Source organism: Protomyctophum parallelum (assembly GCF_964188405.1).
Source record: "Protomyctophum parallelum genome assembly, chromosome: 14".
NCBI classification, from domain to species: Eukaryota; Metazoa; Chordata; class Actinopteri; order Myctophiformes; family Myctophidae; genus Protomyctophum; species Protomyctophum parallelum.
Window position 1 is genome coordinate 14342486 of NC_139709.1, and position 23875 is coordinate 14366360.

General features: G+C 40.5%; 1 protein-coding gene across 1 annotated transcript; it reads right to left on the reverse strand.

Moving 5' to 3' along the window:
• Positions 1 to 14551: 14551 nt before the first annotated feature.
• rpe65a (retinoid isomerohydrolase RPE65 a) lies at positions 14552 to 23167 on the reverse strand (the record flags this gene model as incomplete). The annotated part of the gene is made up of 14 exons (XM_083782624.1): positions 14552 to 14743; positions 15891 to 16002; positions 16652 to 16746; positions 16970 to 17084; positions 17203 to 17332; positions 18100 to 18239; positions 18334 to 18466; positions 18599 to 18680; positions 19676 to 19823; positions 20416 to 20557; positions 20929 to 21036; positions 21176 to 21322; positions 21465 to 21571; positions 23144 to 23167. The coding sequence occupies 14 exons, from the start codon at positions 23165 to 23167 to the stop codon at positions 14598 to 14600; spliced, it is 1629 nt and encodes a 542-aa protein (XP_083638750.1). The 3' UTR covers positions 14552 to 14597.
• Between the last annotated feature and the right edge of the window lie 708 nt (positions 23168 to 23875).

The window sequence follows — 23875 nt, forward strand, 5'->3', positions numbered from 1 at the left end:
GGCATCTGTTGACAAAAGTCTGGAGTTTGTTGGTGGTAATATTTGTCTCTGATCCATAGAGGAGAACTGACTTGACGTTGGTGTTAAATATTCTGGTCTTATTTCGGAGGGACAGTGCCTTGGCGTTCCAGATGGGTCGTAGCGTGGTGAAAACGTGTCTGGACTTGTTTATTCTGCTTTTCATGTCATCATCTGATCCACCATCCTTGCCCAGTATGCTCCCAAGATATGTGAAGCGGTCAGTCTTTTTGATGTGGTCTCCCTGTAGTTGGACTGGGAGGTCCCGTTTGTTGTTTACCTTCATGAGTTCTGTCACTTATGTGCTCACAATGAAATTAAACTTAGCAAACGTTTCGGTCCTGGGACCTTCGTCAGTGCACTAGCAGCTTTCCTCATATGATAGTCTTACAGGTGTAAAGCATTTTTGTTATTTTTTGGTGCACGCTTCATCATTTTGTAGCATTGCGTGAGAAAAGAGAGGTAGAGCGGGGGCAAATGCAAAGACATAGAAACAGGTTAAATAACAAATAAAGATACTGAATATCTGATCGCAGGTATATACACAACACATACAGCATTATCTGCGGGTGTGTACATAACGTGCTGCCAGGCTGGGTAAAACAAATACAAAATTAAATAAAGGAGCAGACAAACAGGAGAGATATGGAACAAGAAGAAACAAAATGTGAAAAGGAAATGAAGAAAAGGCATAAGTCTCTCTCTCTCTGTCCCGCGTGTGTGCGCTTACGTACTTGCATCGCCTGAGTTGGGGGTCTTTGATGGAATGGCCCAGTTTAACGCAGTGTTCAGCGGTCTGAGCACTGAACACGTCGTTGATGTTGTCTTTGTTGCGGGCCAGCATAGACAGAGTGCCTGATGATAAACCACATGAGGACATTAACAGACATTCACTCACAAAAACTACAACTATACAAATGCCACAATCAGAGGAATTTCAGGAGATCCGTCTCAGTCTGAACGCAGTAACCTGATCTAAATCGGATTCCATGTGACTTTGTGTTTAGACTTATTTAAACTAATCGGATTCCGGTCGATACGATAGGAAGACCGCCAACGCAGTGTCCAGGACCACTGACCTATGGCCGACGCGGCCAGCTCTTTGGTTTTTGCAGATGAGAGGGTAGACTGCAGGGCCTTCAGCATAGTATCCATCAAGGGCTTGGTAGCAATCACATCTGTCACCAAGAAAAGATTAAGGGAATGACTCATTTTATCGCATCCCGTTAGATTTCTTTGTTGTAAAATACCACTTTCAGGATAAAGTAAAATTATATCTGGGAGTGACAATGCAGAATAAGGAGAAAAAGCATGTACAGATTTAAAAAGAGTCTTTGTGATGAAGCTGGTAAAAGCACCATTATATTTGGTATGAAGGCCGTTATGCCTTGAAGGCATGAATAATATGTGTAGCATGTTGACCTTTTGTGTCATCGACTGAAATAAACACCAAAGCACCAAAGTTATCCAAAGCATTTTCATTTTCATTTAGCAGTCACCGTGGGCGAGTGTCTGTGCAAAACTACACAATGGTTGTTCTTAAAATACCTCTTTACCATGTAAAATATGTCCTAGTAATACTAATACATTCAAGGGTACCATAAAAGCTGCTATTCAATTGGCATAGTTACTTAGATTAGAAGTCAGTTAATTATTGAAAGATGTACAGTGATACTCTTTTTTAACTGGAGGTTGTTGTTCAATCAACGCGCAATGTCACTAATGTTCGACATCCTGCATCATTAGTCAGTTGGTGGGTGTATGCCTGCTATACCGACAGCTTGGTGCAAAGAAGACAACACTCGATGGTTACACAATATAAAGGTTAACCTTTACCCGATGGAAAACCCCAAAAAGGCCATTCGAGTCAAGGCCAGTTCAGTAGTTACCATGCAGTGGCAAAGTGCCAAAATTTTTGGCTGCAGCCGGGTGTATGATTTCGTACAGTAACAACAACACCACACACTATAAATCTTACCCATTTCGAAGTCTTTCCAATGGTTTAGTCCATCTTCTCCCTATATGACAGGGTAAGGGTAAGGACAGCTGCAGCTAATTAAATTGATAATTGAAAACAATCCTCCTAAATTCTATGCAACCTTTACACCTGTCCTTGATTATGGTAATATTAATTCGATCCCGTCCAAAGCCATGTGTTGTACGTAAAGTATGTCTCACTTCTTGTCTCTCTACACTCGCCTATCTAAATAGTATACCACGATAAGAGCCCTCGTTCACCAGAGGTGACCTACTGTGTTTCGCGTCCCCATTTTTCCTACCCCATTTCGCCCCAGTGAGCGGTGGGAGGGAGAGGCGTCTGGACGGCAGACGGCTGTGTCGCAACACAAGGATAAAGGAAACAATCAGTACAAATGTTTGCTAATTCACAAGAGGATACTACAGTGAAGTCGGTTCACGGTCACGGAAGTTGTTGTATGCTTATCTGACGAGGTACCATTTGAGTGGGCAAAACCTTACATAAATTATAATAATATAGCCTCCATAGGAGTATCTTTTTATATTTTTCCAAAATTACAAGTTATGAATCTTGAATCTAAGGAAACTAAAACAATAGTAAAGGTTGTTTTCTGTAGTAAATAAGGCAGTGTGTTTGAATCTGCATACAGGGCTCTCGCCCTCCCACCCCTCACTGGTGCGAGATCGGGTAGGAAAAACGGGGACGCGTCTCAGGCAGCCAGGCGATCCGAGATCTCCGCCTACTGATACGTCTGGGTAAATTCAATGTAGTGGCTATACTGGAACATTGGAGAAAGCCAGCGCTAAACAAACCTACACCCACTGCTTTGAAAACCAATACATCATACATCATATGACGGACTGGACCATCCTTGCATTGGTTCTGTGATGCATCAAATGTAAACAGAATGAGGTACAGTCAAACATTTAGGCTAAAAAGGAGAACACAAAAGAATCCTGGAGAATTGTTTCCATTGGTCCTATATTGCCGTTATACATTTATGTTAATGTTTCCAAGCCATTTTAGTCCATTCCTTGCATTTAGAGATGTCACCAGCATTAGTGGACGGACATGTCTGGCTAAACAAGACTATAACGGGGACAGAAATAGGCCATCCTTTTATAGCAACGGGTGAGGTGACCTTACTACCTTGATGATCTTGATGAGAGAGGCGATCCAGTTGACAGCCTTCACACGCACGGAGTCACTCTGCTCGTTATCATTGCACACCTAATGCAGACACACACACACACACACACACACACACACACACACACACACACACACACACACACACAAATGTAATGCATGCCATCAAACATCTCACCCACTGCTCGCACAAACCCAAAGTAATGACCCACGGAAACTAACCGACAAGCAGAAGTTGACAATCTCAACCTTGTATGGGATGATGATGCGACCATTACACGGCTTATTAAAGGCATCCATCAGCTCATCAAAAGCAACCATCACCGCATCAAACTTCTCCTTGCTGGCTGTTCCCTGTGCACACACACACACACACACACACACACACACACACACACACACACACACACATGATGTTGGGCTGTCGAGTGTAGGCAGTATCCACAAATGTATTTATTATAATTGTTGTATATATTTTCTTTGTTTATATTTTTCTCCAATGACGTGTAAATAATGTGTATAACATGAATATGATTTAAAATTAATCATAAACTGAAATTTGTATGTCACCATAGTCACATGGTGACTATGGTGACAGGAAGACTTGTTGAATCGGCTATCCCTATATACAAAGTCAAACAATGCATCATGATTTCACAGGAACATGATGGGACCAACAACAAACAGCTGCAACTCCTCGGATGAGGTGTCAATCTAAGTTACCGGGTTCAACTGCAGAAGCTTTCTCAGACGTTGGATGACCTTCTGCAGCAGCTCCTGACTTTCCTGAGGGACAATACATCACTTCAATCAACACAGATTACAGAAGGTGATGTTTCACTTGTCTTAAATTACATTTTCCATACAATGTGAACAAAACATACAAGAGATCAAGATAAAGAATGCATCGCCACGTGTTGTGAGGATGTAGATGTGCTATTCGTTATACAACAAAATATTGGTTACGGCTTACGGGTGACTGAATGCAATAGTTAATCTGACAAACTTCCCAATGCTTTTGTTCCATCTTCAAAGCTTCCCTCAAAGAAAACCTGTGCCAGTTTCCCTTCCACAGTAGCTTCACATGCATGTCCTTAGAGGGTATGTGCATGCATAACATTGTTTAATGCAATCAGATTCTCAGACTTTTCTGTTTGGATGTCAAGGTCAGAAAGTCGTTTTTGCCACTCAGTTAGCCATGGTTCATGACTCTCGTATTTCATACGAGTCATGGCGCAACTGATTGTAAATGTAGCGACCGCGTAAAACAGGCGACCTTCAGGGCTACCACTCAGTATACTCTATAGTACCCATGGTGACCTGAGATGGAATGATGATGCCTCACCTTGTCTGCGGCTGCGCCCCCATATGTGGTTACAGTGAGCGTGAGGATGGGGTACAACAGGGCTGTGGGGTTGTCTTCTGTTAACATGGTTCTAGACTCCTCGAGCATACGGGGAATCTCCTTGTAGAAGAACCTGGGTTTGAACTTAACCAGTTCCGTCAACATTAGGAACACCTGGGAACACAAAGGCTCACCTTTAGACTAAATATAAACTTTAGAGACCTAGCGAAATGAAAAATATGTTTCACAGTTTTAGAGCATATCCGTGGTCACATGGGAATACCTAACAAATTACAATAGATGCCAAAACAATGGGGACATTTCCATTTGTGTAGGTTTATATCGAAAGTCCCTAAAAAGATCATCTTAATTACTTCCTGTTCCTGTGAGCAAAAACGTGCTGCATGATGACATATATAGACTTTTTTGTTTTTGGCTTTTGTGCCTTTATTGATAGTATCAAGTGAAGATGGACAGAAAGAGGGAGAGACATGCAGCAAAGGTCGTCATGAACGGGACTCAAACACGCTGTCAGGCAAGACGAACTATTCTGGTGCCCACCGGTAATATAAAATGTGATGGATTTATCTGAACTTCCACTTGAGGGCTGTACCTTTTCTTTCCCTTCTTGGTTGTACTGGTTTAAGTGTTTTTTGTTGAGGAGTTGGAGGATATCTGGCCAGCTTTCAGCTGTCTGATCTTTGGCCACCTCCACAATCAGCAGGGACAGGGAGTGGAGCAATGCAGGTCTGCAACAGAGAGAGAGACTTGAATGAAGGGCCGGTCATTCACATTCAGGCTGTGGTGTTTAACTCATAGATTCACTGTACAGATATTCTACTGTTAGACAGATGCTAGGTTCTTAGCTTGCTTATGATTCTTGATAACTATTTCTATGTATTTGATGTATTACCATGTGTTGTTCTTGTTTACTGTAAATCACTCTGGATTAAGTAGGGCAGGAGCCTATCTCCTGTAGTGTGAGGCAGCTTGATGTACAAGTATACCCCCTGGACATGACGCTAGTATGTCGCAGGGACTTACCCCCAATCCAACCCTTGATGCTGAGTGTCAAGCAGGGAGGCATTGGGTCCCATTTTTAGAGTCTTTGGTATGACCCAGCCAGGGATTGAACCCCAACCTCCCAGTCTCAGGGCGGACACTCTAACCACAAGGCCACTGAGCTGACTCTGGATTAAGAGCGTCTGCTAAAGGCCACAATTGTAATTGTAAATTTATTTACATTGAAGGGGTCGAATACATCGGAGTGACACTCGTGGCAACTTACTGTGACTTTGAAGCATTTGGTTTGAAAGCTTGTAGCACGGCTACCTTCAAGCTGTGGCACAATAAAACAAAACAACCGTATCAAATTATCAATCATTATTATTCACCTCATTATACAAGGAGATCGTATTCCAATGTTTTTTATTGGCTATTTCCCCTACCATAAGCCCAATGGGAGTTGTGCTAATTTGCTTATTTCCATCACTCAAAAATCTATGTAAATAGTACAAAAACCCAACCCCCATTGAGGGCTTATATTAGGGGAAATAGCCAATAATGCACTTTTGCACAAAATAACACCTTTCCAGATCCCTGTTCTGGAGATTCCGAATTCTTTTCACTTTCATCCTCAGCGTATCTGCAGCCCACTTCCGGCGCTAAACAGAGGTGAAAAGATAATAAAATACCACAGTTATAACACAAGTAGATTTGAAGTTAATCTTCAGAGCATATTTAGAGCTCAGGTTAATAAAAAAAAGACATACCTCAGAAGAGATGTTAGAGTCATTCATGGCCTCACACAGTCCAAGGATGACTTCCGACTCGCTCTGAATACTAATCTGACGGAGACGCTTCAACTGCCGGGGGTAAACAGACACCAGACAAAGGGCCGATTCATACTCCTATTTTATCGCTGTTTCGGCGCTGTATTGGCGAAATGATTTCGGCTCGTCAGAAATTTTCAGTAGCACCGAAGAGCCGACTTTAGGACGGTACCCGCCCCCCCGAACCTCAAATGACGTCAAATTGTAGGCTCTACAGCGCCGAACCGACTTTTATTCAGCTCTAAAATAGGAGTATGAATCGGCCCAAACATCACTAGTTAGGTGATTTGGATAGACGCATGGGCACCAGTTCACAGCTTGCATCCTATGGTAAATAGCTATAGGCCTACTTTGATCTTGCTTGTAGCATCTAGATAGAGATACTGTGCTTAGCTATGACCACACCTAGTGACTTGGACCATTTGGTCTGAGTGTCAAATGTCTGTCTGTTTCAAATGTGTATTGGGCTATAAAGCAGTTCTCTTCTGTTTAGTTCATAATCAAAGTGGAGTTAATTTACTTCAGGTTGGACACAAGTTTGTTGTTTTCCTTTTTTTTTTTGTTTGTCTTTCTGGCAAAGTGGTTCTCAACCTGTGGGTTAGAACTGGGGGGTCCCCAGTATCCATCCAGGGGACCGTAAAGTGACAATGCAAGGACTTTTAATACCTTTAAAAAACATGAAATTGACTAATCAACAAACTGAAACTACACAATAAAAACTGGTCAAACATTGGCCAAATAATATAAGAAAGAGGCAAACATTTTGGTAATAGCCATAATAACAAAAAAAAAAGAGAGACACAAGAGACACGCAGCTAAGCTATACATCTCCTTACAACCGTACTCTACCGCTTCTAGGTTTGATAACAGCATTTTTAGTTAACAGAGCAGCCTCGACGTTCCCCAAGGCACTGCATTGTGTTTTAGTCTACACAAACATAATTCCCCTTGATATTACGAGATTGACAGTTCATAAAAGACAATAAACACAAATTGGGAAGGGGGGAAAAACAATCAAGGGCATATGTGTAATGTATGCAAAATCATATAGGCTTAACAAAAGTTAGATGGATTTGTTACCTCCGGGCTCTCTACATCGTCCACAGTAGCAAGGAGTCTTTTCAGTCCGCTCCGTTTTTCCATGTTGGGCTTGTTCTTATTATTACCAGTCTTGCTGGTAATTGTAGCCTACTGTCAAAAGCTTGACAGATAGAATGTCAAATGACAACGAATCCGCAAATAGTAGTTTTGGGTGGCTAGCTTGACAGCTAGCTGTCTGAATTGCCTTAATAACACTGTGTATTACTATAAAATACGATAATACGTTGGCGAGAAGGTGGGTGAGCTTCGGTTGAAGTCGACCCCTTAGAGTATATATAACTCTATGGTCGACCCATGCACCACGCGGCTGACGCAAGATCGAGGCGCTACTTCCTGTTGTTACATTTAAATTGGTTCGGTACAATGACACACAAACATTGCCTGTAGCGGTCCGCTATATTGGATATTAAAGGGACACTTCACCCTTTTAGCAAAATATATATATATCAATGACCTTTATAAGATTTAGAACACTTTCCTTGCGTTATTTTTTGTGTAATCTCTGGTTTTAGATATTTTAGATTATCCGATCGGCACTGACGTCAGAGCAAACGTTCCGTATTCTTTCCGGACTACATTTGTCTCTTCACACTGCAGCTAGACCGGCCCCCAATACACACTCGTCACGGACACTGTTCCACCTACCTACGTTGACTACACCCCCACATGCGCATCTGTCATTGTGTTTGTATCATGTCGCAGCACCAGAGAGAGTATACAGAGAAAACAACTGCTTTGGACGCTTGGTCCAGAACCCAGCGGGTGTCGTGTCACTCGTGTGGATGGAATATTGTCTGTCACGAGTAAGTAGGCCTATATTGCTACAAATGTAGTATTGTATAGCTGTTGTCAACTTCTTACGTTGTCTTTTGTGTATGCTAAACCAAGCTAACCGTGGTCCTTATCTGAGTGCATTGGTTTGTAGCCCCGCTTGGAACCCTATGTAAAGTTTCTGACAGTTGGATGACAATGTGTCCTTGGACGATGCAAAAACGCTAATCCACGCCTTTGTTTTCTCTCGGCTTGATTACTGCAATGCACTTTTTTCAGGACTGCCTAAGAAAACAACTGACAGATTACAACTTGTCCAAAATGCAGCAGCCAGAGTTTTAACTAGAACTAAGATGAGAGAACATATTACTCCAGTTTTGGCATCGCTGCACTGGCTTCCGGTTGTTTTTAGGATTGATTTTAAAATTCTTTTACTTGTCTATAAAGCCCTCAATGGTCTCGCACCTTCCTACCTACATGACTGCTTGCCTAAATATGTCCCAAACCGCCCGCTAAGGTCTTCCACTGCTGGCCTGCTCGCTTTGCCTAAAAAAATGGCAACTAAAAAATACGGGGAAGCAGCTTTTTGCTTCTACGGGCCATCGGCATGGAACAAGCTCCCTCTGTACCTTCGTCAGGCAGCCTCTGTAGACATTTTTAAAGCTCAGCTCAAGACCCACTTCTACAACATTGCCTTTAAGTGATCTTATATTTTGTGTTATTCATGTCCTCACTGTATTGCATTACTGCTTGTTTTTTAATGTCGTTGCCTTGCTTTTCTTTTATGCTTTGCTTTTATTTTATTCTCCATTGTTCTGTAAAGCACTTTGAGCTGCATTTGATGTCATGAAAGGTGCTATACAAATAAAGTTTTATTATTATTATTAATGTCAGAAACTTTATGTAGGTTGCGAGCGGGGCTAAATGGTTTGTTGCCTAGGATTTAGACTCTCGTAGATATCGATTATGACATGTCAGAATCGACAAATACATCTACGACAGAATAAATCTCAGGCTTTGTAACAATTATGATTGTTAGTTGGCTACGTCACGTGTTTCCGCACGCATGTTAGACACCAGGGCTGTAAACATATGCTACGTTATGTGAATAAAGTGTAAGCAGCTTGAGTAATGCTTTAATCGTCCGTTCTTGAAGTAAGAGAGGCAAGAATGAAACAGGCTTGTTTGTTCTAGAGACTTGATATGCCATCTTGTCATTGTAGCGTCCGAATTGATATTCAACCCAGTCCATATAAGTGTTCGTTGTACTTTAGGTAGCGGTGTGTATAATTAAATGTAACTGAAGAGTCAATTCTACTCCACTGCTGTCTTTTTCGAGCTGTCATATTAGTGGAATATCGGAAATATCCCGGTCTATATGTGACATTAGCTATAGTTTACCGAACTATAATCACGTCTGTTTTATACTTTTATTGTCAATTATATCTTTCAGTCAAAATCGCTTGGTTGTGTTGCCTACAGACACTTTCTCGAGTGGGTTCTGAGAACTTCTGACTGCAAGGAGATTTGGTGCTGGAAACCGTCTTCGGATTCGAGGAAGTCTTTGCAGCTATAACATCCCAGCTGCAATAATATATTTTTCTTTTGTTTCTGTAAATAAAACTGAGCTTCACATTTTGGTTTCAATTAATTGAAGGTATGCATAGGCTATAATAAGTAGGCCTACTGTACATTTATTACTTTACCAGTAATTCAACTGTTTCAGTTTGACATTTGCTGCATTCAGCTGTGGCACTGACACTGTAATGTGAAGGGTTATCTTCATTAGAAATGGTCTGATAATAGTCTCATTTGGCCCAGGATTCATTTGACCATGTCTGATACCAGTGTAAAAATATTAGTCCATGTTATCAGTGAAAACATGTGAAGAGTAAAAATCAGTCCAGCTACTGTATGCTGTATTGAATGCTTACAAAGCTTCTAGCTGGAGTTCAATATTTATCACTAATATCAATTTCATGGGTTGACAAATAACATTGGTTGCATCTTACAATGGAAAAGGACACAGTAATGCAGTACGTTTTTTTCTTTTTACTTTCACATTTCCACAAGAATGTTCTCTAAAAGCCAGTGCATTAGAATGACAGTATGCAAAAATAATTGTTGGGACAAAATTATGTAAGGACAAAGTATGTAAGTGGTTAATAGACAAAATGCAAAAAACCCAATATAACAGATCCCTGTTCATATTTACTGAATAGAGTGTGTAATAAGTGCAGTTTGTTATGGAAGATCTGGTAAATGTTAAATAACATAAGTTAAATGCCTCATACAGTATATGTGAAAATAGTAAAATAAAATTGTAAAAAACAAAATACAAGGTCACGTGTTATTCTAGATCTCTAGAAAGGAAAAAAAACGTATTGGCATTAACCCATTTTGGGCGGGAACCCCTTTTGTTGTTAAGCATTATGTTGTAGCAGATCCACAAGGCATTTAGACTCACTAAATTGCGACGGGATGCAATTGTGCACCCTCCGGGGGTCCTGGGATGCAGTACTGTACTCATTGAAGTATTGGACTCATAAAATGTCCCTGGGACGCATCTAAAAGACCAGCCCTGGGTCCCGGGACCCATTACATTGAAAACCCATTTACATCACTGATCTGCTAAATTTGTTTTAATCGTGAAATGTGGCACAAATCTTTGAATAGATTATTTCAGAGCGAACATTCTTTACTCAAATCTTTGCTTCTGGGGGGTCCCTGGAACAACATATTTTCAGATGGGGGTGGGCAGCCAATTACATATATTTTTGGATGACCTTGACATTTCTGAAAAGCCCATGTTTCTATGTCGGTCGTTTCTGTCAGGATTTAGAAGGTAGGCTTTTTGTAGAATCGTCCTCGGGTCTAAATGGGTTAAAATGCAGTAATAAAAACTAAAGTAGACGGGATTATTTTACTGTATATTGGTTTCTTGTTGGAAAATATAAATTGAACATTCAGATGTTATATGTTGCATAAGGTTATTTCACTGTCTCCTCTATAGCGGTAACAGCCTGCAATCATGTAGTCTGCAACATTGTAAAGTGATGACTGCCTTATATTTATGTTTAAGAAGTACCGTACACAATAAGCTCATAGCAGTCAAAATAGCAGAGAATCTACCATTAATTACGGTCCTATCAATTGACAGTTCGGTGTCAGATTTTTATATATATTTTTAGGCTTTATTAGAATGGCCCCTCATGTAAAAACAATAGCCCTGTATTTTTGCTATCATGGCTATTGAGAACCAGTTATTCAGCAACAGGTACAAAGGCTCTTGTCGTCTTGAATTCATGTACTAGATAGACACAACTATTTGCTTCTAATACTTCTATTGTAACAAAGTTTTGCTTTCGGTATGCTTTCGGTATGTATAGAATCTTAGGGTTACTAAAATGTATCATATCGTTATGTTTAATCCAGGCCTTATTGCTGACCTTTCCATATCCTGTTTTGTCTGTCAGGTGACCGTCAAGGTATCTCAGAAGAACGTCTGAACAACATCCTTGAACTGTCCTCAACCCAGGAAGCCGCTGAGAGCAGAAACGGACTGCTGATACGGTTTGTGTGTTTAGTGTTTTCTTTCTGGATGTCCCTGTATGAATGCATTATTCACAAGGAGGCAAATCATCTGATTAAACTGGCTGTATCTCTCAAACAGGGAACCCTGTAACCAGGTTATTGTCATAACCTACAGTACTTGTTAGTTATGCAGTTTCACTTGACTGTACATTGTACTGCCTTTGAAATGTCCGTCTTCAGTTGAAAGTCAGATATTCTGCTCCTTTAAATCAACACTAGCCGTTTCAGTTGTTGTTTTGTTTTGTCAAATTTATAGCTTTGGGAGATTGTGGAATAGTTGTCTGGCTACGTGAGACTACTGTATCCCCAACAGCACTTACCAGAGTTCTGCTATTTTTGTACGTTGGCCTGTGAACTTTGAGATTATTGAAAGAATTTCTTTCAGACATACTGAGTATTTTACTTCTACTCCACAGCCACTACATCTCAGAGGCGAATTGTAACTGCTGTAATTTGTTTTGTATTTAATTTCAGTTATTGCTCATATGCTTATTCAATGCATGTCAAAGTTGGGCCGGCAGTGCCGTTGTTTTGGCTAATGCGGAACCCTTTATATGGCCGTCTGGTGTCAGGTAGATGGGTAGACATAGGTGCACACCTGTCACTTGACAAATGTTTATGTGTTTTCTTTCATTTATAATTATGTGCTGTATTATATTTATGCCATGTCTAAGCAAGTAAGCATTTATGTGTTTGTTACCAGTTCAACGTTGGTTTCAATAAATCCAGCAGTATGCAGAACAACTGACTCATTTTTGGACAAGAGCTGAGGGAGTGATACAAATGATCTTAATTATTTGAAAACTTTAGTTATAGTTACTTTGTAGATTTTGTTTATTAGCTCTGATCAGATCTTCAATCTCACTTCGGCTATTTTCAAATTGCCAAAGTGAGCTTGTATCTCTGACATTTTCAAAGAACTTTTAGACATTTGCAAACCTGTGAAATGGGACCTGCCTAAAAAGTACTTTTTTTACTTTTGGTACTTGAAGTATATTTTGATGAAGTAATATGCAAGTATAGACTAATAATACATTGTATGCATCTAAGACTACAACAGAACATCGGTGAGTTACTTTCACCCACAGAAGATGGGTTAAGTTCCAACTCCAAAAACCAAGCATCTCTATCATGACTATGAACTGGACTGGTTTCATGCTGCAGTAACAGCACATGCCCAGTAGGTGGCAACAATGTTCTATTTAAAGAGAAATGAATGAATGGGGATTGTTGCAGATCAGCTGCAAACATTCTATTTCTATGTTGTCACTAGAGCAGTGGTTTTCTGCTCTAGTGAGAACTCGAACTCTTGACAGTGTTAAATGAAACCAGATGGACCAAATTAAACCATTTGGTTTCATTTTACACTGTCAAGAGTTAGAGATCTAAGAGTCCAGAATCCAACAATAAAATATTCCTTAGTTTTGGGTCTGAGAGGCAAAATCTCATCAAATGGTGGTCCGTGGCTCAAATGCCACAATAAATAATGGGCCTTGACATGAAAAGGGTTAAAAAAAACCCCACTGCATTAGAGTGATTAGTTACTACATACCTCTGAGATTAACATGTGACAGTTAATCAGCTTTACTGTGTGCCACATGCTTTTGATGAACAACACACTGATGAGGCAACACTGACGGAAACAAAAGCTTTTTTGTTGAAATATACCAGGCCTATAGTTGTGTATAGCAATGTGACGCTGTAAGCGTGACTGTTTCACATGTATCCCTAATCTGATTTTGTGTGGCACAAACACATCCAGTTGCATGAGTTCTACCTGAAGAAAGCACTTTACTGGTTGTTTAACCTTTATGCTATAGTCTGGCAGCCGAGGTGTACGTGTGGGAAATTTGGTTTAGTCTTTTTTATTGGCCTAAAATATTGTCTATATATACAGTACATGCATTCGTGAATCCACTTGCTGACCGGCATTGAGCAATTATTTTTATAGGGGTTTCTTGTGAAAATACTCCTTGGGCTGAAAACGGCCACAAGAAGGGTCACAAGAAACCCTATTAAAAAACATAAAGATGGCTCAATACTGACAGCCGGTCAGCAAGTGGATTCATGAATGTATGTACTGTATATAGACAATATTTTAGAAGAAAGAAAAAACGACTATATACCAAATTTCCCACTTTAAACAAAAGAAGCCTGTCGGCTGCCGGACTACAATGCAAGTGGAACAATAGGAAGTTGTGGCTTAAATTACAAACACATCCACAGTTTTAGCTTATATAAATAACCAGCAGTTTTATTTTATTCAAACAAGGATGTATTCAAGTGACAAGGGAAAAAACAAATCCACTGATTTCCATTATTGGCACAACATTATGGTTGCATTGACACTTGTTTGAGATTTTAAAAATGTATAAATGTCTCATACAGTGATCATAAAAAGGCCTACAAAAAGCCATCGCCCGATTTTTCACAGATACTCAACCTTCCTGAATCAATTTGACACCAGGGGAAATGTAATGTTTTTTTGTTGATCATGATAGTGCTTATTCTTGTTTTAGTGCTTATTCTTGTTTTAATGCAGACTAAAGGCTCATACATAGTCTGGATTTACGGTGGTTAGGTGACCACCGAACTACAACATGACGTCACGAGCCGCGGTGAAGAGCAAACCACCGCCACCGCTCCAGCCCTTCTCCCTGTTTTTACTCACCACCGCTCAATGTTGTTTCAGCTCCGGTGGTCAGCTCACCACCAGAGCATCATCACCGAAAATCCAGACTATGAATAGGCCTTTAGTTGATACCATGGAATGGTGGACTGTCGTTTGTGTGGCTGAGAAACGTTGTGTCTATGCTTTGTACATCCCATGGAAGGTCACGGGCATGCTTGACTCCACCTCCGCCCTGGCAATTTCGGTCAGATCCCTGGCATTGAGGATAAGCATATATCCTGGTCTCTGGGCGCCAGGGGCCACAACGCAGGTCAGTAGCACACCTGTAGGTACAGTGCCAACAAATGTATTAGAATTAATATTGCAATTTGCACATCATAATAGTCTCTACAAAAAACAAACAAATATGGGGAGGCAGCCTTCTGCTTCTACGGGCCTGGAATAAACTCCCATTTCAGCTCAGACACGCAGCCTCTGTAGACCTTTTTAAAGCTCAACTCAAGACTTCACTCTTGCTTATAGTTGAGTTTTTAATATCTGTGTTTCTACTCTCTGTTCTGACTGATTTGCTGCGTGTTGTTTTCACGCTTTTATTTCTTATGTTCGTTGCCATTGTTTTACCGTTTTAATGGCTTGCTTGTGTTTTATTGCCATTTTTATGTTGTGCTCTGTAAAGCACTTTGAGCTGCATTCATGTATGAAAGGTGCTATATAAATAAAGATTATTATTATCATCATCTACTTGGCCGGAATCCCCCCTAGGGGTCTGTACTTTACCCTCCCCTTTATCCATTTACATTCTACACCTATACTTCACCCAAGAACAAAATCAGCTATTGTCGCAGAATGTTCATCTATTGTGATATGCCTAGAATATCAACGCCTAATGTTCCGGCGGTTTATGCAGGCCTACTGTAAGTTTATCAATCGTTCCGTTTGATCTCCGTTGTGACTAGGGCTGAATCGATGAATCGGATTATGACACTTATTTAGCTATCACCTTAAAATATATATTTTAGGTTATTTTAGACATATTCTAACAAAATTAATTAAAGCAACTCATAGTGTCTTTAGGCTTATTCTGACTGCATACATTTGATTAAAGAATGGCTACACATGTGTCAGTCTAAAAGGAACAGTACTCTTCTGAAGTAAAACATATATATGTTTTGTTCTTGATACTATAATCATTGTGTCATTTACAAATTTTGCTTTGCAGTCGCTACTGTGCATGTGCAACTGTCATCAGATTGTAAGGGAAGAGAGATGGCTCACTCCTTTAGTTTAGTTACAATTAACACTGGATTGGATAACTATGGTTAAGTGGGGAAACACCTATGATAAATTGCAAAAAAAAACTCCAGTGATTAGTGCCGATTCGATTAATCGATTACTAAATTAGTTGACAACTAATTGAATAATCGATTGGATTACGATTCATGGTTGCAGCCCTAGTTGTGAGCGACGTACCGTCGTCCTCATCGGTGGTCCCGGGGTTCTGCACAAACAGGGGCTCTGAGGGGTACGAGTCTGGCTCCTGCCACACCCACGTCTCCTTGGTCTTCACGTTCAGCTTGACGATCTGCAGGTGAGTGACAAAAAGATGTGTTTGTTGTATGAGCTGCAGTGTTGTTTTCGTCGACTAAAACGAAGGCGAAAAATGTTCGTCGACTACCTTTTTCCACTGACTAAGACGAAATAAAAAAGAATCTATGATGACTAAAACTAAGACTAAATATACTGACAATTTCGTCAACAAATAAAAACTAGACTAAAATGTTAGGAAGGGACTAGTGGACAAGAGATCCAGTTTTATGATATCTACAGTTGATTTAGTCGACTAAAATGTGTTTTGACAGGCCTTGATGTCGTAAAATAGCAGATATACAATCTTGTTGTGAGATTGTATATCTGCTATTTTCAGCATGCAACCAAAGTGTAAAATATGTCATTACAACGACATCAAGGCCTGTCAAAACACATTTTAGTCGACTAAATCAACTGTAGATTTAGTCGACTAAAATCATATGACATTTAGTCGACTAAAACTAGACTAAACACTAGAACATTCCAGGTGACTAAAATGTGACTAAAACCAAGTGAAGACTATTCAAGAGTCTATGACTAAAAACTAAAATAGAAATTTGCTGCCAAAAACAACACTGATGAGCTGCAGGCTGTCCCACTCACTGACCAACCCACTGACAACTTCTCTTTTTTCATTCACTGACCCTGTCGGGGATGAAATGGTTGAGACCCAGGCCATAGGCATACGTGTAGTTCTTCCCCGCACACATCGGATAGTTGATCTGAGGGAACTCAAAGGCTGAAAGACACGCGCACACACACACACACACACACACACACACACACACACACACACACACACACCAAACAGCCATAACAGATTATTTGATCCATTACAAACCACTAGTACACCATTATGATATACAGACTATACAGTAGGTCATGCTTATAATCAATCATGAATAGTAATGTTTTTTACATAACACCTTTCAAATGGAAAAGGATTGGGTAAACAACGGTACCTTGTCGAGGGGCAGAGAAAAGCACCTCTGGTTCCAGGAAGATGTGTCCATCAGAATGCATCACCGCTGTGGCTGTAGTGTACGGCAGGCTGACCAGGTTCTTCCCCTGCTCCTCCTGCATGACACCAAAGCAGAGCAAAGGAAAAGAACATTCTGACATTGATCATTGATCAATACATTATCACGTTTGACAACCAACCAACCTGGGGGGGGGGGGGGGGGGAGACACTCACCTTGTGGATGTCCAGGGGAATGACGTATCTGCGCACCTCTGGCTGAGGTGCCATCATCGCTGCCTTCTTCACTTCCTCCCAGTTGGCTCTCAGGTTAGCCAGCCAGAGGTAGTTGTATACAAACTCAAAACTAAAACAGAAAATAGAAAATAAAAAAACCACAACAAATGGGCATTCCCACATAACTTTCTCAAAGGGATATACACCAAAAGAAATCAGTAACATTAGTTAGTTAGAAGTACATTAGTTGTGTTGTTTAGGCTAAACAACACAAGAATTCCAAAGGTCATCGGTAGATATAAAGGACTGGAAAGAAGTCAGAGGATTTGTAACATATGTAATGAAGCCAGAATTGGAGATGAGTACCTTTTTTTTTTTTGAATGTAAGAATACTAGCATTATGAATTTCAGGCAAAAATACCTGCCAATTTATTTTTTTACCCAACCTAAAAAACAAAAAGTAATCTATAAATTGGGTGCTTTTCTGAAAAATGTTCTTCCACTGTACAAATAGGGAAAGCCTTTCCGATATGTCTATGCATATCGTGTAATGTATTATATACTTTTGTATAAACCATGTGATCATGGTCGTGAGTTCAATAACTGATGATGATGACATCTCTGTGATGTCACTGAGACGTACTTCATAATGTTACTGATTTCTTTCAGACCTCCAGTTCAAGGCAACACAGTATGGGGGGACTTTGTATTATTTCCACACAACTCTAAGATATATTAATGACAAGAGAGAGAACCTGCTATGGCTAGGAGAGTGACTTTGGGTGCCCACACTTTGACTTTCAAAATGACCACCTCAACAACATCTATACCCACAAAAAAACATTATACCATTGCTGAAAACAGTTTAAATAAGTAAAAAGGTGGTTAGATAACTACCCTTTCCATCCGCAGAGGTCAACAACAATGAAGCCGTTGTCCTCATAAGTGTTGATGTGATGGAACATGCCTATGGGGGCTCCCTTGAACCTGTGATCAATGTACTCTCCAGGGTCCTTTCTGGCTATGTGGAAGAGTGTCTGTACAATGCAGGGTAAAACAGATAGAGATGCATTACGAATGATGCAAAAGAAGCCAACTCTGAACATTACTGTATATAACACAAGTATTTACCCCCTGGGCCTCATTGGACTCAAAGCAATCCATGTAGTTGGAGCCTCGGATACTCCAGGCACTCAGAAACTTCAGCAGGTTGATTTTGACTGGGGTCTCCACAAAGACCAAGTAATTCTCTGACATGCCAAAGCTGAGATTGATTAAAGAGAATATAAAAACATCCACCGCCTCCACAATTAGCTCATCAAAGACGATAACAATGTATGCATAAATGCAGTGCAGTACGTCACAACTCAAACTGTTTTTTGAGAAATCCTTGTACCTGTGCACATATGAAGGCTTAAACCGCTCATGGCTGGGGAACTGCACCACCACCTTGGTCTTTGGAACACAGTCAGACTTGTCTGCATGTGGACACACGGAAGAGCTATTCAAAACAACTAGCAATTTGACTGGGAGCAAGATTCATCATCAGACAAGAAAAGCTTGTAGAAATATTTAACCACTTTCAACCCGACACCTCTATATTTGTCTCCACCAGGCCGAAGGCATGTGGGGAGAGTATGTTTTGCACTCCGTCCGTCCGTTTGTGTGTGTGTGTGTCCGTCCGTCCGTGTGTCCGTGAACAGCTAATCTCGGCCACCGTTAACCCGGTCGATGCCATATTTTGCACACACACTCCCTGGATGCCAACCATGAACCTCTGCCCCAAACTTTCCAGAACGGCCTGTTATAGCGCCACCAGGAGGCCGCTTTGTGCAAAACAAGTTTTTCCATGCCATATTTTGCACACACACTCCCTGGATGCCAACCATGAACCTCTGCCCCAAACTTTCCAGAACGGCCTGTTATAGCGCCACCAGGAGGCCGCTTTGTGCAAAACAAGTTTTTGCACAGTACACCTACAGATTTTGTCCAAACATCACGCAAATTGGTACACAGTCTCTCTAGAGCCATTCAACGAAACGGGTCTTTCAGATTTATCAGACTCCATCCTGATTGGTTAAGATTGGCTTCCAAAGTTCACAGGAGTGCTCAGTTTCAAACAAAATGCTGCAAATCATGAACACATCGCGTGATTTCCGTGAAATTGTGCACCCACATTCCCACTAGGCCGAGGACGAAATGCCACATGAACAATTTCAACTCAGCCTCAAGGTGGCGCTATAACTGGCCGAAAAGTGTTTTTACCTCTAACTGCACGGATCTGTGGATAACCTGGTGGAGACCTGTGCCCGGAAGGGCACTTTTTCTAGTTCAACACTGTCATTGGCAGATGAAGTTAAATTCTTCTGTGGTTAATATATTTTAATCGGCATCATACATGATTTATGACAGCTCTCCACTTTCACCATTGGCCTATCATTTCCCTTTAATGGCATAGTATCTCAATCTCCACCTTTCTGGGTGCCTGGGGTCTTGACAACATTGTAGGCCAGTGTTGCTCCTTTCCCCATGCAGTTTCCAATGTTGTACACGGTTCCATCTTTCTCAATGTGAGGGTGGGCAGTCACTCCATTGACGTTGACATAGTTCATCAAATCAACCTGCACAGACATGAAAGGGAGTGTATGGTTTTTACTTTTCACCCAGTATCTGATGCATATTTGCAATCTCAGAGTTTCATTAAAACTCATTAGGAGCATAACGACCTGACCATGACCACCCTGCGTTGAAAGTTGATACTCAGGATTTGCATTTGTAGACCTGTAACAGTCTATGTACATTTCCCTTGGAAAAGCAGTTTGTTTAAAGGGATATTTCACTTTCAAAATAACTTTGTCATTTTCTCTCGGCATATGTGAGCAGTGCACCCCATACAGTTTCTTGATTCAGTATTTAGATATTTGGTATTAGCTGCCCCGCCCCCTTCCTATACAAAGTTACAAACCCATTATACTGTAACTCCAGGAGGCCGGAGGAGACTAAAACATCAAAAAGAATTATTACAAATATCTAATTACTGAATAAAGTTTGGGGTTTGGGGTATTTATATAAGCCAGAGTAGACGATAAAATGACCTAAAGATTTTTTGAAAGTGAAATATCCCTTTAATATACAGGGTGACTGAGTGTCATTATGGAAAGTTTACTAGTTGACACCAGTATGTGGCTGTATGAAGTCATTATATTGATGTACCTTTTTCAGTGTTGCCAATGTGTCAGTGTTGACTTTGGTGATAAAATTGGTTTCTGTTACGGCATAATAATCCTCGCCAATTGGATACACATTCACCAGGCAATTGTCTGTCACTTCAACACCCTTGAAGTAAGAGAAAAACCTGCACATGGAGAAGAATATGCCAGGTAGGTAATCACGACCAACATCATGAATGAAATCTGGAGTAGTTACAACAAAGAAATATTTAGCATGCAAATGAAGAAGAGACAGAGTAAAGATGTAAAATTAATGATTGTAGTACAACATTTGCCTCTGAGATGTAGTGGAGTAGAAGTATCAATTAACGGAAATAAAAATTGTACACAAGTACAGTTCTTGAGTAAATGCTGTGTACTAGTAAACTCTGTCAGACCTAGTTACTTTCCATCACTGCTTTCACTGGCAGAATTCATGATGGGAGTTAAATTGTATTACCTGGTGGATACAACAGAACGTCACCATTTTTAAGCACATAGTTCATTAGCAACAAACCTGGAGAAAATGTTTTTGCAGGGATCAGGGTAGGCAAAGGTGCCAAACTCAGTGATGACAACACGGTTCTCTGTGATGGCTCTCACGTAAGCATCTGTTTTGACAAACCTAAACGTAGCGGAAAGGGGTCAAATTGTGGATTTACAATTCACGTTCAATATACTCTCAGACAGAATCATGAAAATAAATATGTCTCACTTGCTCCTAATGCACTGAAAAAGCATGTATTCTATATTTCTATTCTTACTTTCGGAAGTAGGTGACCTGCCCATCCTTGAAATCAAATTTGTGCATCAGGGCTTGGCCATCAAAGAGATGGTAGAAAGGCTCATCTCCCACCTCAAAGAGGCCAGGTCCTAAGCGGAGAAGACTTCCTTTCAGAAAGGAAGGGATCCTACCTGTAGAACACCAATATATAAATATAAATGGATTATGGTAAAGAAATATCTTAGGCAGAGTTACTTGGATTGGGGTTGAGTTGGTTAAAACGGTGTAAACATGGCCTGAAGTGGCATTGAAGGCTGAGAGATGCACACAAACCTATGATTGTTGCTGGTATTGGCTCAGACAACTCCTCGCATGTCTCAAAGATCTTTTTGTAATTACCAGCTGGGTGTTCAAATCTGTAAGAGACAAAAAATACCTTTATCAAACAGGATTCATTTGGGTATCTCGACAGTTTATCAACTCACCGCAATGTAGTGCATTTTAGTTTTACTTCACCTTCATTTAAATTGCATTGAATTGAGAGAGAGAGGATAGTTGTTTAGAGTTAACACTAGAGAAAGTAGGAATGCAACATTTTAAACAACAAAGTACCGAAACAATGTAATTAATTAGTAAACTATTCCTGAAATGGTAGGCCTACTTATCATTGATATTCACATACTCACCTTTTTATCATCATCTAGCTGACCATTTAATTGCACAAAATAATTTGATGACTTTGGAAATGTACCATAACATCTGTGAGTTTGACACACTACACTTATGAAGACAGCATATTAGCATAACGATGAAGACATCGATGAAGACTTTTCGGCATGGCGACTTGGTAAACTGGCGAGTTCTCCGGTATTCTTCATTTGTAACATTGAGGTTGTACAATTGGAACCTTATGGTTCAATTTTTGCACTAGTGTCAAAGTCTCAAGTTCAATACCTCAAAGTATTCCTTAAATTTCAGCTGCATGTACATTAGGCATTCCTGTCAGTCTGGAAGCAGCAGGATAAAGTCACTTCAGCTCAACAAATATCTAAATACAAAATTATGAATGTGTCTAATGAAGATGTTGTAATTCAGTCCAAGTCAACTTTATTATGTGCCGTTTAATCTGACAATATAAAAAGAATGAGAGAGATTGCATGACAAAGAGGACATTTTTTACGCCTATAAACCTGTGACCAATAAAGTTGAAGATGAGTTGAGTCAATGCCTTAGTGATACAGTAGCAAGCATGTACAAAGTGCAAAAAAAAGTTTGTTAGAAAAATAACTGTAGGCCTACATTGTTTATCAGAGCTCGGAATTAACTTCTTTACTTGGTAGAGTGCCAGAAAAACATTAGGAGCACCGAGCACCCATCAAAATTGAAGAAGTATCAATATGTGTAATGCTTTTTTACATTCATTATTGCACAAGTGCCAATAAACCATTTGACAATAGAATAATTCAATTCCAAATGCTGTTTCTGCTATGATTTGTAAATGGTTACGATATTTCATCTGTCTTGTTTTCACTTGCTGCTTCCAGATCAGGGTTCTTTTTATAACATCATTAATTTGCACCTCTAACATTACATGTGTAATCTGCAGTGGTAGGAAGATGCTGTGTGTGTGTGTGTGTGTGTGTGTGTGTGTGTGCATATGCCTGGCTGGCATTCTGCACACACCGAAAGACAAGTCTACTGTGAACCCGAGGATGTTTAACCTGTGTAATGATGATCCTTTTACTATAGCCTGGAAGAAGCCTTTCTAACCAAAGTGCTGAAGTATCAGCAGCTATTGCAGACCATTTCACAGCTAGGCTCCAGATGTAAACTTTTAGTTTTTAATCTTTGGCAGCCTAGGGCATGTACATAAGTTGGTTGTGAGGGACTTACAAATGGCCGGCCTTTCCAAAAGGAGAGCCAAGCAGTTAGCGAGGTACTGCTCAGTTTCAGCCACTCAATTTGGAGGAGGCGTTGTTTCCTTTATCCATGATTTAAGTCTGCTGACCTGTGTCCGACCACTGTCCGACATGTCAGCTGTATGTAACGATGCTTTGCAGTCCATGCACGTTGTAACTGGCTGCTCTCCTATTGTCAAACTGCACTGGCAGTGTTTATGTCCTTTGTACAAGGTATTCCTGTACCTCTCATAATGTGGACATAAACATTTCAAGTGTGTGTGTGTGCGTGTGTGTATGTGTGTGTGTGTGTGTGTGTGTGTGTGTGTGTGTGTGTGTCGAGAGAGAGAGAGAGAGAGAGAGAGAGAGAGAGAGAGAGAGAGAGAGAGATGTAGATAATCACCCAATTCATTCCATTCATTCCAATTCCACGGGAGGTTAGAGTGAGAGCAGAACAAGGACTTTTTCTTTTATTTTATCACAACTCCTGGAATGGATTCCCCCCCCCCACATGCTCAGCTGGACGGAACCGGCCCGCGACCGGTTTCGGTGGCAATGCACTGGTGCTCCCTCCCAATTATATTTTATTTTGTAGATAGCACAGATTAAAATTCAGGCGCATTTGCGAACAAAACGGGTCGCAAACTTTCGGGTCGCAATTTCGAGCACTGTTTACTTTTGCACTCCCTATTTAATACGTTAAATAATTATGCAAAGGGAATACAGCTGTAGGCTATGTAATTTAATCAGGAATAGCCGAATAGGTGATATTAATTGTTAACTCACCGGCTGACCATGGTTCCTTCTTGCTGTGAAAACAGATACACACTATGGTATCCTCT